This window comes from Ambystoma mexicanum, chromosome 12 (genome assembly GCF_040938575.1).
Source record: "Ambystoma mexicanum isolate Mex_15411 chromosome 12, UKY_AmexF1_1, whole genome shotgun sequence".
In the NCBI taxonomy this organism is placed as follows: Eukaryota; Metazoa; Chordata; class Amphibia; order Caudata; family Ambystomatidae; genus Ambystoma; species Ambystoma mexicanum.
In genome coordinates this window covers 1,177,149,461-1,177,166,816 of record NC_090936.1, presented here as the reverse complement: position 1 = coordinate 1,177,166,816, position 17,356 = coordinate 1,177,149,461, and the positions used below count along the sequence as shown (strand labels likewise).

The window sequence follows — 17,356 nt, the reverse complement described above, 5'->3', positions numbered from 1 at the left end:
AAGCCCAGGGACCACATCTCTCCAGCCCTAAAATCTCTCCACTGGTTCCCGGTTGCTGCAAAGATCAACTTCAAGACCCTTTGCATCATCCAGAAGGCTTTCATTCTCTCTCCCATAATACCTCCCTGCTAGAACCCTTCGGTCATCTAGCTCTAACTCTCTGCAGATCAGATGCTTTTCCAAGCAGAGAATGGGTGGTAGATCTCTCTCCTCCACAGGTGCCTCCCTCTGGAATGGCCTCCCTGCCCCTCTCAGACTTGAGCCGGATCTCCTTAAGTTCCGAAAGCTTCTCAAGACCTTTCCTTTCTCTTCTTCCTTCCCTCTCTCCCTCCCCTGCTAATGTCCATGTCTGCTTCTTGACTGGCTGCCTGGTTCCTTCAGAGTCTTAAAGCACACCAGGCCCCCCTAATCCAGTCTACCCCTGCACTTGGTTTCACCTGACCCCCCCTCCCTCAACCTGCACTTGCCCTTCTGGGCCCCTTATCCCCACATTTGCCTGGCTGGGCCTGCACCCTTATAGCCCTTCCATCCACTTACCTCACACTTAGCATGTGGACCTTCCTTCCCCTGCACTCTCTGCTTTCATCTGGATCTGTACACCTGCCCTCCCCTCGCACTCACTTTTCTGACAGGCCCTGCTGCCCTGACCGGCACTTCCCCCTGTCTACTCTCCCCTACACTTCTCTTTTTGTTTTGTTTATTTATATAGCGCCGAAAACCCACAACGATCGGGGCGCCTAAAACATAAAGACACATGGATGGAGATAGACAGGACTAAGCAGAGAGAGAGCAAGATGGGGAGTGAGCCAGGGAATTAAGAAAACAGTAAAGTGTTCAGCTTTGTATGGAAGGTTTTAGGGCCTTTCTGTTGTCTGAGGTCACAAGGGAGGGTGTTCCAGAGACTGGCTGCAGTAGCAGGGAATGAAATCCCAAGACCATAAGTACGTGAGTAGTTCACCTGACAGATCAGGTGGAGGGCGGAGGACTGCAAGGTTCTGGGGGGCTGGTATGGACATATCTGGTTTTTAAGATAGGTAGGCCTGGGGCCGTACAGGCATTTATGCACCAGAGTAGCAGTTTTAAACTGGACCCTTGCCAAGAGGGGAAGCCAATGCAGTGATTGACGGCATTCTGTTATGTGGTCCCGCCTTGGGTTTTTTTTGGCAATGCAGAGTGCTTCATTTTGAACCACTTGGAGTTTTTGTATGCTCTTTTTAGAGGCTCCCCCTAGGAGGGCATTGCAGTAATCGATTCTTGGAAGTATCACTGCGAGTGCAATAGATGCACTGTTGGGTTCAGACAGAACTGGACAGATGTTTTTCAGGAGCCGCAGGTAATAGGAACAATTTGCTACAGGTCAGATTGATGTGTGATTTGGCTTTGAGGGAGGCATCCAGGTGAAAATTAAGGGTCTCAACTTTCTTGACCATGGGGATGTCACACTCCTGGATCTAAAGAGTGATATCTCGGGTCGAATTTATCTCAAGAGTGAGAGGAGCCACAAATGATCAGTTCTCTCTTGGTTTTGGTCAGAAACATCCATATTTGGTTCATCCAAGATTCTATCAAGAGATAGAGATCATTCAGTCTAGCTGAGTCCTGCCCTCAGTTCCTGCAAAGCTCCAGGACCAGCTGAGTATTGTCAGCATAGTTGGCAAAGAAAGCCCTGCAGCTTTGCAACAAATCACAAAGAGGTTTAAGCTATAAGTTAAAGAGGAGTGGTGATTGATAAATAGGCACCCTGAAGGACCCCATATATAATGGGTGTAGGTGGGGAAGGTACATCACCCCAGCAGACAATAGAATGTATGATTAGACAGAAATGAGTGTACCCATGCAATAGCATGGGGGATAAGTGAACTGGAGACCATCAATGTCTGGATCAGACGATTATTGTCCAAGAGATCGACAGCTGCAGATAGATTAAGCAGTATTAGCAGCCCGCTATTGCCTTTATCGAGGATACTGAGCAGCATGGATTGTAGGTCAATTAGGGCAGTCTCAGTACTAAAATTGGCCCTAAAACCTGATTGCCTAGGATGTAAAATAAAAGCCTCCTCGATGAAATTCTGGAGTTGCACAGTGGCGGCTTTGTCCAAGATCTTAAGCAGAAAGTTGCAGTTTTTAATAGGGCACAGATTATTCACGTCATGTGGGTCTAGTCCTGCTTTTTTAATCATAGGAGAGTTGGTAGTCTTTTTTATGGAATCTGGGACCACAAGATGATAAAAGGAGGTGTTTACAAATCTTGACAGGAACAGGGCGAATATTTATGTTTCAAGATTATTTTCGGCAGAATGAGGATGTATAGAGAATAGAATTTTGCCCATATGTGAAACAGAGATGGGTAAGAAATTAAACTCAGTCTCAATTGTCGTTTCTATCTCTCTTGTGGGCAGGGTGGGCCAGATTTTCCAGATTACTTTGAATCTTTGTCCTTGCTGTTCTGATTTTGGCTTCAAACGCTAGTTGGTCCATGACACAGTCTTGGTCAGAGTAGGTGTTGGGAGGTGTTAGTACAGTCGGTTTTCCAGCATTTTAAACACTTCAAAGAGCTTTTTTGTGCTGTGTACGGCTTTCTCAATTTGGCCATTATAAAAGGTGCCTTTAGCCTCAAGTATTTTTTCCCTTTAGGGTTTTTCGGTCACTTTTGGCTGTATTAGTATGGGAGGGATGCTTGAGAGTGGGAGATTAGTCCTTGGGTGAACCAGCTTCTATGTAGCACATTATCTCTCACATGTTTGGGGCCGATAGGTGCCTCCCTATTTAACAGGTGCAGCTCTTACTTCACTTGCACAATCCGAATGTCACAAGGCATAGTAGGATCGTTTTTGTTTTGTCCTCCCTGTTTCCCCCACCCCTCTGTCTTGTTGCGCCTTGAAACGCATTGTGTATAGGCACATTATAAATACCCAATAAATGCAAATAATATAAATATCTATCTGATGACTAATCTCCGGGAGAAGAATCCATAGAAAGAACATTATGGTAAGTAATTTCTCCATCTCTTGGGCTGGCTCCCACTGTGAGACAAGAGCTAAACCCCATGTTATTTCCTAAGAGAGACAATTAATATTGAAAGTGTATTTGTATAGCGCCTATACACACATGTGTTTCAGAGCGCTTCAAGGCAAGGGAGGGAGCAAGGAAAAATACAATGGCATTCTTACAAGGCCTTGAGACATATAGAATGTGATATTAACTATCGTACTAGGCCTGACGTAATTTCAGATATTGCAAGAGCTTTGACAATGATAAGGAGGGAGGAAGGGAGGGGGAGGTAAGAGATGAGACAGGCGACCATCATACTAGGCCTATCTACATTTCTGGTAGTGCAGGGGAATGACAAAAAAGGAGGGAAGAGGGAGGGGGAGGGAGAAAGGAGGAAGGAGAAGAACAAAACAAGCAACTATCGTACTAGGCCTGACGACATTTCTGGTAGTGCTGGAGATTGACAAAAGGTGAAGGAGAGAGGCGGGGAGAAAACAAGCTACTATCGTACTAAGCCTGAAGACATTTCTGGTAGTGCTGGAGATTGACAAAGGTGAAGAAGAGAGGGGGGAAGAAGAGGAACAAAACAAGCGACTATCGTACTAGGCCTGGTGAAATTTCGGGTAGTGCTGGAGATTGACAAAATGTGAGGGAGGGGGGGGGAACAAACAAGCGATTATCATACTAGGTCTGACGACAATTCTGATTGGGTAAGTGCATAGAATATAGTGAGGGGATGGGGGAGAGGAGAGAATGAACTAGAATGGCCATATTGCTGCTATAGATACATATTTATACATATTTTGGAGAGAGCAACTCTCCTTGAGTACTGTTTACTTCCTTGCTGAAACATTTTTAGGGTTTTGTTTGGATACATTTTATTGTTGTTCAGTGATGGCAATCGATTGTTTTGCCTCTGTTTCTTTACTTCTTGCAAAATGCAACATTAAACGTGTTTGTTTTGAATTGTACTCCATAAATGTTCTAAATAAAGAAATTAAAGAGACTGTTCATTTTCGTTTCCGCATGGGACACATTCCATGGTCCTTCTGGTTTTTGGGACCAGTAAAAGCATTGCTAACACTACACTCATTGTTTGTGAGATTGTGTAGCCTTCTTTGAGAGATAGCTTGGCGGAGGTCTGATGATATGTGAGGCACATGAGGAAAGTCGGAAACGACCAGGAGGAGGTAGAGCGAATAATTAGCAAGTTGTGCAACAGGTGATGAGCAGGTGGGTGGACGAATAAGCAAATCAGTCAGGGACATTGGAATGTTTGGGATCTTACCAAAGAAGAGGAAGGTAAAGAACCAGCCAAATATATGAGGGCTATTATTAGGATACAAGATTGGACGGAAAGTAAGAACCTTACTAAGATGAAAGGCAGAGCAGCGACAAGCCTGATATAAGAGTTAATATAAGGCTAGAGGGACCATAAAGTGGATTGCCTTAGTTGTTTACCATTAACCTAACTTTATATGGAGGAAATGCATATGTAGGACAATATTTAAATTGATGTTCCTTCCTGATGTAGGGGTTGATATCAAATGATGGTACCTTAAAACAAGAACACTATTCAGAGGTATGACTGCATAAATCCATACATTGTGTTTTCATGAAGCACTGAAAGTGAGATAACAAGAGGTCGTCTGTTTGGGGGAAACAATGGTGTGAATTTTCCTTTAAAAGAAAAAGTATAGCTCTACAATGATACATATGATATTGCGCATTGACACCAACGTTTCTTCTCCACAAGGACATAACGCTAACCATGCTTCATAAAAAAGTTGCTGAGGTGTACCAAAGTGCCATTGGTGAAATTCAGGCCGCCTTCAGCACACTCCAGATGCTGGCCGTCATTGAGAATCGACTTGAGCAGCTGCATGAGTCACTCGAATCTGTTCCCAAGCATAAACTGGAAGCTGCTGAGAAGGCAAAACAGAAGGAACGAAGGATGAGGTAAAGACAGATGTGTTTCATTCTGCAGTTCCTTTATATTCTTCTGTCCTCCATGCTCTGGTCCCACCCCGATCGAGTAACAGTAATCCAAACCTGATTAGTTTTCCATTTCTGACATCTTTATCATTTACTGAATGTTCCCACATCTATATATATATATATATATATATATATATATATATATATATATATATATATATATATATATATATATATATATATATATATATATATATATAAATAAATGTGTATATATATATATATATTTGTGAAAGTGTGTTTGTATGTTCAGGGTTGGCTCCAGCCCCATAACAGTTGCTGGGCTGATGTTTTGGCCCAAGGTCAGCATACCAATCTGGGGAAAGGCGATAGTGAAATTTGACCAACCCCACCCATTCGCCCTGCACAGGGCGGGGTCCGGCCCTGTGCTATAAGTAGCTTGTGATGGAAAACAATGGGTCATTGTAGGATTACTTCATTTACTGGGATGTTCTACAGGCGTCACTGTGTGGCTGAATCATTAATTACACCTCACAGGTAAACAGGAACTGGAAGAGAGATTTGGAGCAACTAGAGGAGGAACTGAGGGATGCTGACGCTCTAGTTAGGGTAGATCCATCAAAGGTAAATGGATGGGGAGTGAAAAGGGCCACAGACAAGCTGGATTTCCTCCTGACCCAGGGGGCTGAGAGGGAGATATTATTTACTGGACATGCATAGTGGGAACACAGTAAAGAGCTGGGGAACTATTGTCCTAAAAGCTTATGCAGGAGGAAAAGAATTTAAGGGGCAACTCAATTGGCGCTGGTGAGGACCTTTTTGATTGGTATAGTGCACCCCATGGTCACGGTTAGACGCCTGACACCAGGTTAATTGATTAACACATTTATGATTAGTGTGTGTATGTGCCTTGCCTTCAGGAAGCTAAATAAATAGATCATTTGAATAGTGAGGTCTCGCTAGGAGAGATCAGCGAAGTATTGTGCATCAACAGATGCCTTTGAAACTACAATGCTTTTAGTGATGAGCTGTTCCTGTGTGCCAAGATGGCTGACATCCCTAATTCAATGAAAACTGCAATTATTACCCTAATCCTCAAACCAGGAAAAGGTCATGCTAGATGTGAGAATCTTTGCCCTATTTCTCTTCTGAATGTGGGTTGGAAGATTTTTGCAAAGGTTTTTGTGAAGCGGCTGCGCGTGGTGATGCCATATTGTATGGGAACAAGACAGCAGACATTAAAGGAAGAAACAGCTTTCATAATGTGGTGGATTTATTAGGAGTGATTAATTTGGGTCACCAGGGTTTCCAGCCCTCTGGCGGCAGTCAGTGGAGATGCAGCATTCGATCAAAGTTGTTTTAGGAAAAAATGGGATTTGTGAGAATCTTTGAGTGCATGGAATGCTTTATAGAGTGCCCCTGTCCTCGCAATCTGAGGCGGTGATGGCCTTTATCTGAGGGTTGATGAGAGGGTACAGAGGATCAAAGTTACCCCTTTCAAAGGTTATTCTACGTGCACATAATATGCTCATACATATCTCAGATCTTGCTATATGGCTCCACCATTTTCGGTGTTCTTGAAAAATTTGGGAAAATCCTCAAAAATAAAATAAATAAATCTAAGACTGTGAGATTCCCTGTCACTCACACCTGCATGCAGAATCTATTTGATGTGTACTTGGGAGTAAACATTAATAGAGATACTTCCCACCTACTTTAAAAAATGCCATTGATAAAATGGTTGAAATTACCTCCTGAAGCGCGAACCTTGTGGGGTTGGAGCTATTAAAATTACACTTTTGCCAAAATCAATATATCGGTGTAATCTGTTCCATCTGATACTCTGGTATAAAAAAAAAGAGAAACACATCAAAAGATCATGTAAATAAACCATCATAAAAAGATTAAAATATTAGAAAAATAGAATTGATGAAACCCTGAAAATCGTTTTGTGTAAAAACAGCTATTTGCTAAACCTGCAAATTGTGAAATTGAGAATCATCTATGGTTCTGCTTTATGCGGCTGGGCTGTCTATGGATTGCCAGCAGGTCGCTGGGGGCTGCTGTTTTGCAAATCTCATGTAATGGTACAGTTATAGAAACTCAGTATGTTGGTAGAGGAGGTGGATCATACTTGAATAGGTAGTTCATTAAGATGAACTGATGGTATGGACTGAACATGCCACCATATTGAATAATTTCCTTGGAGGGGGCAGGCATGGAGTGCCTTCTGGGCCCTTCAAGGCATTTACAGCTGGACCATATTACATTTTGCAAATAGTTTAAGGGTGTTATTCATTTAAACATATGCAGCTGATAGAGTGAATGGAGCAGTACTGTTACGGGTCTGGTTTTAAGCAGAAAATCCAGCTGTTGTTATCAGCAAAATAATTCAATGGTTGAGCTAGAACTGAATAGAAGTGTATCTCGGTGCTTTGTGTTCTTGTGTTATCCGAAAATAATATCGTAATTTTCAAATAGATGGCAGGTATGTTGGGTGTATTATTTATGGACTATTATTTTATTGAGGGCTCATTAGTGTTGCAAAGAAAATCAGCCTGACTGCCCAGGGTAACCTGGCATGTATGTTTATTTGCAGGTTCAACATTTATTTAATTAATTAATTTATTTATTTGTAAAGCGCTGGACAGGAGCCCGGAGGCATGCGAGCGCTGGAACAGACATAACAACAAAAACAGGGAACCCAGAGAGAACACCAACAGAAAAAAAAGAGAACATATAGAATTAGTTCAGGAGTTTATTCAAAGAGAGTAGTTTTCTGAGTCTGCTTGAAGCTGATGAGACAAGGGCAGAGTCTCTGGTCAGGGGCCAGGGTATTCCAAAGGTGTGGGGATTGCAGTAGGCTGGTGTTGTTCCACCTAAGACATCAGCAGTTATATGGGATCAAAGACATGACACTGACACTACACGGCCAGCAACAAGAAGGTCCTTCCCCACTGTCCTCTCTGGAAAACTCACTTGCTGCCCTGAAGGTTCCATTCATAGTGAAGAGAAAATGAGGAAGGGAAACAAAGGACATGTAAGGAAAATTGGGAAAGAGAATGATGCCACAATAGTAAAAATAAGGGCATAATACATATCCCTCCTCCATGCATAGAGCGAAAATTAAGTGCAACACAATTTGGCCTGATCAGCTGTGCTCTTATTCCACTTTTTGCCATCTTCTGTGACCACTGTCTCCAGTATCACTTTGACAACCCTTTCAGGCCCTAATAACCAAGGAGCAGCCCTTGGTACATGTCATGATCTCTGCTTCCAAAAGATCAGGACTTTCCCGACTCCCTTGGAAGCAGACCCATAACCCCGGTTCCGAGTGCCAGCCAGTCCCAATTGGGACCTTTTGGACCCTGTCCTGGCGCCAGTGGCACCAGGCTCATAAAGATGCCCAGTCCCAGCGCTGGAAGCGCCGGGCTCATAATGCTTGGGTGGACTTACCTGCAGCAGACCATGCTGCTTACTTACCTGCCAGTTGAGCCCCTGATCCTCTTCTGTTTGGGACTACTTTTCCTGTTGGTGGGGCAGGAGCCACTCCCTAGGTTCAGAACACTGGAACTCTTCTGGAAAGCAGGAACTCTTTTCTTACCTAGGCGAGGCTGTGGAAGGAGACACCTAAGCACTACAGGAGGCTATTTAAACCACACCCGATGGATGAATCTTGCTTTGCGTTATTCTGCATTCTCTGCAGCAGAACGCTCATCGTGTTTTCTGCTTCTGATCCTGGGCCTAATGGAACAAAGGCTTACCATCCTGGAATCCAGTCTTCAGCAGCACCTGTAAAGACAAAGAAAGAACAGGTTAGCACTACGGTCTTCAGTGGCAGCTGTCACCAACGCCCTGCGCTGCATTCCGGCATCTGAAAGACAAAGGCTTACCTACTCTTCGCATGCTCCGGAGGTCTTCGCACTGCATTCCGGCATCTGAAAGACAAAAGCTTACCAGCTCTTCGCACGCTCCGGAGGCCTTCGGCGCTGCATCCCGCATCTGAAAGACAAAAGAAGGTGCGTTTAAAGACATTGGGCAACTTTATTACTCACGTGCCCTTACTCCTTCCCACGCCGAATCCAGTGGGTATTCCAGCACCCTTCAGCTTCTCTAAAGCTCCGAACTTGTACCTGCAAGATAAAAGGGACAGTTAGTGCGCATCGTGAAGCAGGCTACAAGTGCTTACTTACGTGCTTCCAGGCGCTTCTATTCCTCACGCGGGTTCGATCCTCAACTCTCATCAGCCCGCCATCCGCCATCGCCGGAACCCTGCAAAACAAGAGATATCATTACAAAAGACTTTTAAGACATTTGAAGTGCCCAGAACTTACCGTTCGTGCAGTTAACGACGGACAGCAGTCCCCTGAGGTCAAGAGGCCTGCACCCTTATCCAGTGAAGAAACTGGTTACGGCACCCTGCCCCGAGGCAAATGGAGAGCTCGGCGTTCACTTACCTAAGGTGAGGGCGTTAACCTTTGGGGTTCTACAGGAGAAGAGAAAGGGAAGAGGAGAGAGGCACCCAATATCCCCAGTTCATTAATCCCATATTTTCTATCTGCAGACATCTTACCCTTCGAGTCAGACATACAGTGCACAGAGGTCCAGCCCAAAGAGCCAGCCGTGTGTTACACATCACCTTTGAAGATACGGTATACGCCCAGTCAAGACCGGCGCCTCTACGGGAATCAGGTGAGCATTACAGAACGCAAAGCCTACCACAAAACTCCCGTCCAGGCGCTATGGAAACCTCGGATACCGACCAGCTAGCCCAGTTACTTGGGGAACTAAGGGCAGAAGTGCATGCAGCCCGTCAGGAAACGGACGCTCTAAGAAGGGAACTGATTATTTCCAAGGAGCGAACAGATGATCTCGCTAGACAATTGCTACAGTCACAAGCCGGACAGACCCCGTTACCCGCATCTGGGGGAAATCTTCCTTCTACATCCTCTATGAATCCAGTGCAGATCAACCTACCTGGGAATGTACCTCTGGCTCCGCACGAACGATTTTCTGGTGACCCAAAGAGGTTTGCAGTATTTATCAATCAGTGCCGGTTGCATTTCTTATGCCGGCCAGCAGCCTTTCCAACTGATCAAGCTAAAGTAGCTTTCGTGCTTTCGTACCTTAGTGGCAATGCGGCAGACTGGTCGATCCCTCTAGTTAATCAAGATGATCCGGTCCTCCATGATTTTCAAGCTTTTCAGCTCAGTATGGAAAAACTGTTCGCAAGACATTCACAGGGGCAGGCCTTTGACAATGAGCTTCTTTCGTTGCGACAAGGTAATCAAGACCTTTTAGCTTATATTGCGTCTTTCAACAGACTGATAGTGGAAACTCAATGGCCTGAGGACAAAAGGATTACGCTGTTTTATAGAGGTCTACGTGGAGAGCTCAAAGATGTGTTAGCCCAAGTAGTGAATCCCCCACAAGATTGTTCGGACTATATAGACTTAGTCGTTCAAATAGATCACAGACTGCAGAACAGGAAGGCCGATCATTCCAAGTTTGATGCTCGAGTATTTTCCAAACCGCCAACTCCTTCCAAAGGAGTAGACTCCGGGGAACCCATGCAAATAGGGGGTCTGAAAGGTCCTCTAACACAAAAGGAGCGGGAAAGGAGAAAACAGTTGCAATTATGCCTCTATTGCGGCAACTCAGGGCACTTTCTTCGAGACTGTCCGGTGAAACCTGCCAAGAAGGCAGTAGGAGCTGCAGTTACCAAAGTTGCAAACTCTGAGCAGGGAAACGACCTCGCCCGACAAGAATAGAGGTCCTCTTGCCGAGCGTGAAAACCAGTTCCGTGACCTCGCATTTCGTGATACCTATGGTCCTCATTAGCCCTGATAATCCGGATCGATTACATGCAATTGAAGCTTACGTCGACAGCGGTGCCATCGGCAATTATGTGGATCATGAAATGGTTTTGAGGATGAATCTAACTCTTTGTCCCAAGGCTGTAAAGGACGTCATTACTACGGTGGATGGTACGGAGATAGCCTCCGGGCCAGTAACGCATACCACTCAAGAGGTGACGCTAGTAAGTCAAGATGGACACCATGAGAAGATCGTGTTCGATGTGATCAAGGCCCCTCAGTTTCAGATTATTCTAGGAATACCTTGGTTAGAGAAACACAATCCTCTGATCGATTGGCGAGCAAGAACGGTCCAGTTTCCAGAATGTGTCTCTACTTGTCACCCTCCACCTGGTGTTGCACCCACCGGCAGCAATTTCTTCAGAGACTCCCCAGTTACCTCCTGAATACCTAGAATACCAAGATGTTTTCCGGAAGGATCAGGCTAACTCTCTACCTCCTCATAGGTCTTATGACTGCCAGATAGACCTGATACCTGGATCTAATCCTCCTTGTAGTAGAATTTATGCCCTCACCGAGCCTGAGAACCTTCACCTTCGACAATACCTGGATCAATACCTGGCAAATGGGTTTATTCGTCCTTCCAAGTCCCCTGCTTCTTCAGCTTTGTTCTTCGTTCCAAAAAAGGAAGGAGACCTTAGAACTTGTATAGATTATCGCTCCCTGAACCAGATCACCGTTAAGAATAGATATCCGTTACCTTTGATCCCTGAACTCCTGGACCAAGTCAGAAAAGCATGCATATATACAAAGCTGGATCTTAGAGGAGCTTACCACTTGGTACGAGTAAAAGAGGGCGATGAATGGAAGACGGCCTTCCGCACCAAGTATGGGCTATTTGAATATCAGGTCATGCCCTTCGGACTTTGCAATGCCCTGGCCACCTTTCAATATTTTATGAACGATGTCCTCAGAGAGCTCATAGATGTGTGTGTTGTTGTTTACATTGACGACATCCTCGTTTATTCTTCATCGGAATCTGAACATCGGAAACACGTGAAAATGGTCCTCGAAAGATTGCGTCAACACAAACTTTTCGCTAAGTTGGAAAAATGTGTTTTCAACGTGACTGAAGTTGAATTCTTGGGATTCATATTATCACCTGGCGGAGTGCGTATGGATTCAAAGAAGGTCGATGCAGTTCTCAAATGGCCATCACCATCCTCCGTAAAAGGTGTGCAAAGCATGTTAGGCTTCGCTAACTTTTACCGCAGGTTTATCCCCGAATTCTCTCGAATAGTCCAGCCCATCACTGCCTTGTTAAAGAAAAACAAACGTTTTGAATGGTCTACCGAGGCGGAACAAGCTTTCCAGGATTTGAAGACTAAATTTATCTCTGCACCAATCTTAAAACACCCTCGCCCCAAACTCCCCTACATCGTGGAAACTGATGCTTCAAGCCTTGCCATGGGGGCAGTTCTATCACAAAAGGACCCGGTAACCAATCAGTTGCATCCGTGGCATTTTGGTCCCGCAAATTCTCGCCTCCTGAAATCAATTACACGATTACTGGCAAGGAACTTCTGGCTATCAAGTCTGCCTTTAAGGCTTGGCGGCATTATCTGCTGGGGGCCCGACACACCGTTACTGTGATTACGGATCACCGAAACCTGCAATATTTGAAAACCGCAAAAGCCCAATCCTCTAGACAACTCCGTTGGGCATTATTCTTTGCCGAGTTTGACTTCATAATTACCTATCGACCTGGTACAAGGAACGGTAAAGCTGATGCCCTTTCTGGGATGGGAGTGGAAGAACACTTGATCAACCCTAAACCTGTACCAATCATTCCCGAACAAAGAATTCTGGGTGTAATCGCCACAGAATCCATAGAGGAAGTTAAGGATAAAGCCAGGCAACTTGTAACTCCAGCAGACATACAGAATTGGCATCTGCAGGGAAAGGACTTTGCAGTAAAGGACAACTTATTGTATTTCCAAGAACGATTATACCTACCCAGCACAGATTTACAGAAAAAAGTAATCCCTTGTTATCACGATTCTTTAATGGAAGGACATCCCGGTATGGCCAAGACCTCAGAAAAGATCAAGCGCTACTTCTGGTGGCCGTCTTGGAAAAAAGATATCAGAGACTTTATAATGTCCTGTGGAGTATGCGCCCAAAACAAGAGTCAAAAGGAAAGACCAGCAGGCCTCTTACGCCCTATTGACATCCCACCTCGCCCTTGGCATACGCTTTCTATGGACTTCATCACCGATCAACCTCCATGCTCCGGATACAATACGATTCTAGTAATCGTGGACTTATTCTCCAAGATGGCGCATTTCATTCCGCTCAAAGGCTTGCCAACAGCAGCAACTCTGGCCCGAGAATTTCTCGAAAACATCGTCCGACTGCACGGTTTTCCTTCGGTTCTAATTTCGGATCGAGGTAGTCAATTTATTTCTCATTTTTGGCGAAGTTGCTGTCGGTCGGCTCAAATTGATGTGAGACTATCGACCAGTCACCACCCTCAGACCGACGGAAAAAACCGAGAGGACCAATCAAACTCTGGAACAGTATTTACGCTGCATGCTGCAACAAACTGCAAAAACTTGGAAAGACATCCTTTGGATAGCCGAATATGCCTACAATAACTCTGTCCATTCGGGAACTGGGAAAACCCCGTTTTTTCTTTTGTACGGCAGTCACCCTCGAACCTCGGAGTTGGATCCCCTCCAAGATCTTGAAACACCAGCAGTAGACTACCTGCATTCTACAATCACCCAAGCCTTTAAGGAAGCTGTTTCTCACCTTCAAAGGGCTAAAGAACAATACAAGAAAGGAGCAGATCAACATCGGAAGGAAGCCCCTCAATATCAAGTAGGGGATCAAGTCTGGTTATCCATCAAATATCTACCTCTAAAAGGGCCACGCACATTCAACCCAAGATACCTTGGTCCCTATTCCATCACTACCATAGTAAACCCAGTAGCGGTCAAGTTGGACTTGCCCCCGCACATGAAGATACATCCGGTCTTCCACGTCTCTCTATTAAAACCCGTGCAACCTCAAACCCGACTAACTAAATCTCCAAAACCTATCCTAGTTGATGGAGAACTCGAGTTTGAAGTCAAAAGCATTCTGGACTCCAAGATCTCCAAATCTAAACTATTTTACCTAATTGACTGGAAAGGCTACGGCCCCCAAGAGAGATCCTGGGAACCTGCTGTATATGTCCACGCTCCTCGCCTAATCAAAAGATTTCACCGAACATTTCCTGACAAGCCAAAACCCCCGGAGAAGCCCGGTTTGGGAGGGGTCTTGAGGGGGGTACTGTCATGATCTCTGCTTCCAAAAGGTCAGGGTTTTCCCAACTCCCTTGGAAGCAGATCCATAACCCAGGTTCCGAGTGCCAACCAGTCCCAATTGGGACCTTTTGGACCCAGTCCTGGCGCCAGTGGCACCAGGCTCATAAATATGCCCAGTCCCAGCGCTGGAAGCGCCGGGCTCATAATGCTTGGGTGGACTTACCTGCAGCAGACCATGCTGCTTACTTGCCTGCCAGTTGAGCCTCTGATCCTCTTCTGTTTGGAACTACTTTTCCTGTTGGGTGGGGCAGGAGCCACTCCCTAGATTCAGAACACTGGAACTCTTCTGGAAAGCAGGAACTCTTTTCTTACCTAGGCGTGGCTGTGGAAGGAGACACCTAAGCACTACAGGAGGCTATTTAAACCACACCCGATGGATGAATCTTGCTTTGCATTATTCTGCATCCTCTGCAGCAGAACGCTCATCGTGTCTTCTGCATCTGATCCTGGGCCTAAGGAAAAAGGCTTACCATCCTGAATCCAGTCTTCAGCAACACCTATAAAGACAAGAAAGAACAGGTTAGCATTACGGTCTTCAGTGACAGCTCTTCACTTACCTGGTCCATCGGCTGTCACCAACGCCTCGCGCTGCATTCCGGCATCTGAAAGACAAAGGCTTACCTACTCTTCGTGCGCTCCGGAGGTCTTCACACTGCATTCCGGCATCTGAAAGACAAAAGCTTACCAACTCTTCGCACGCTCCGGAGGCCTTCGGCGCTGCATCTCGCATCTGAAAGACAAAACAAGGTGCGTTTAAAGACATTGGGGAACTTTAATACTCACGTGCCATTACTCCTTTCCACATCTAACCCAGTGGGTATTCCGGCTCCCTGCAGCCGCTCCGAACTTGTACCTGCAAAATAAAAAGACAGTTAGAGCGCATCGTGAAGCAGGCAACAAGCGCTTACTTACGTGCTTCCAGGCGCTTCTATTCATCACACGGGCTCCATCTTCAACTCACTTCAGCCCGTCATCCGCCATCGCCGGAACCCTGCAAAACAAGAAACATCATTACTAAAGACTTTAAAGACATTAGAATTACTCGAAACTTACCGTTCGTGCAGTAAACGACGGACAGCAGTCCTCTGAAGTCAAGAGGCCTGCTCCCCTTATCCAGTGAAGAAACTGGTTACAGCACCCTGCCCCGAGGCAGATGGAGAGCACGGCGTTCACTTACCTAAGGTGAGAGCGTTAACCTTTGGGGTTCTACAGGAGAAGAGAAAGGGAAGAAGAGAGAGACATTCAATAACCCAGTTCCTTAATCCCATATTTTCTATCTGCAGACATCTTACCCTTCGAGTCAGACATACAGTGCACAGAGGTCCAGCCCAAAGAGCCAGCCGTGTGTTACACATCACCTTTGAAGATACGGTATACGCCCAGTCAAGACCGGCGCCTCTACGGGAATCAGGTGAGCGTTACACTTAGAACTTGTATAGATTATCGCGCCCTGAACCAGATCACCGTTAAGAATAGATATCCGTTACCTTTGATCCCTGAACTCCTGGACCAAGTCAGAAAAGCATGCATATATACAAAGCTGGATCTTAGAGGAGCCTACCACTTGGTACGAGTAAAAGAGGGCGATGAATGGAAGACGGCCTTCCGCACCAAGTATGGGCTATTTGAATATCAGGTCATGCCCTTCGGACTTTGCAATGCCCCGGCCGCCTTTCAATATTTTATGAACAATGTCCTCAGAGAGCTCATAGATGTGTGTGTTGTTGTTTACATTGACGACATCCTCGTTTATTCTTCATCGGAAACTGAACATCGGAAACCCGTGAAAATGGTCCTCGAGAGATTGCGTCAACACAAACTTTTCGCTAAATTGGAAAAATGTGTTTTCAACGTGACTGAAGTTGAATTCTTGGGATTCATATTATCACCTAGCGGAGTGCGTATGGATTCAAAGAAGGTCGATGCAATTCTCAAATGGCCATCGCCATCCTCCGTAAAAGGTGTTCAAAGCATGTTAGGCTTCGCTAACTTTTACCGCAGGTTTATCCCCGAATTCTCTCGAATAGTCCAGCCCATCACCGCCTTGTTAAAGAAAAACAAACGTTTTGAATGGTCTACCGAGGCGGAACAAGCTTTCCAGAATTTGAAGACTAGATTTATCACTGCACCGATCTTAAAACATCCTCGCCCAGAACTCCCCTACATCGTTGAAACTGATGCTTCGAGCCTTGCCATGGGGGCAGTTCTATCACAAAAGGACCCCGTAACCAATCAGTTGCATCCCGTGGCATTTTGGTCCCGCAAATTCTCGCCTCCTGAAATCAATTACACTATTACTGATAAGGAACTTCTAGCTATCAAGTCCGCCTTTAAGACTTGGCGGCATTATCTTCTGGGGGCCCGACACACCGTTACTGTGATTACAGATCACCGAAACCTGCAATATTTGAAAACCGCAAAAGCTCAATCCTCTAGGCAACTCCGTTGGGCACTATTCTTTGCCGAGTTTGACTTCATAATTACCTATCGAACTGGTACAAAAAACGGTAAAGCTGATGCCCTTTCTCGGATGGGAGTGGAAGAACATTTGATCAATCCTAAACCTGTACCTATCATTCCCGAACAAAGAATTCTAGGTGTAATCGCCACACAATCCATAGAGGAAGTTAAGGATAAAGCCAGGCTACTGGTAACTCCAGCAGACATACAGAATTGGCATCTGCAGGGAAAGGACTTTACGGTGAAGGACAACCTATTATATTTCCAAGAACGGTTATACCTGCCCAGCACAGATTTACAGAAAAAGGTAATCTGTTGTTATCACGATTCTTTAATGGAAGGACATCCCGCTATGACCAAGACCTCGGAAAAGATCAAGCGCTACTTCTGGTGGCCGTCTTGGAAAAAAGATATCAGAGACTTTATAATGTCCTGTGGAGTATGCGCCCAAAACAAGAGTCAAAAGGAAAAACCAGCCGGCCTCTTACGCCCTATTGACATCCCACCTCGCCCTTGGCATACGCTTTCTATGGACTTCATCACCGATCTACCTCCATGCTCCGGATACAATACGATCCTAGTAATCGTGGACCTATTCTCCAAGATGGCGCATTTCATTCCACTCAAAGGCTTACCAACAGCAACAACTCTGGCCCGAGAATTTCTCGAAAACATCGTCCGACTGCACGGTTTTCCTTCAGTTCTCATTTCGGATCGAGGTAGTCAATTTATTTCTCATTTTTGGCGAAGTTGCTGTCG

The 17,356-nt window shown here is 45.4% G+C and overlaps 1 protein-coding gene across 1 annotated transcript in view; it reads left to right on the top strand.

The window, feature by feature from the left end:
- The window catches only part of CCDC38 (coiled-coil domain containing 38), a 1,810,821-nt gene that overhangs the window by 1,589,045 nt on the left and 204,420 nt on the right, over window positions 1-17,356 (top strand). Inside the window, exon 15 of the mRNA XM_069629826.1 lies at window positions 4,748-4,950. Within this exon, the coding sequence (XP_069485927.1) occupies window positions 4,748-4,950 (203 nt within the window). The remainder of the gene's footprint in view (window positions 1-4,747; window positions 4,951-17,356) is intronic.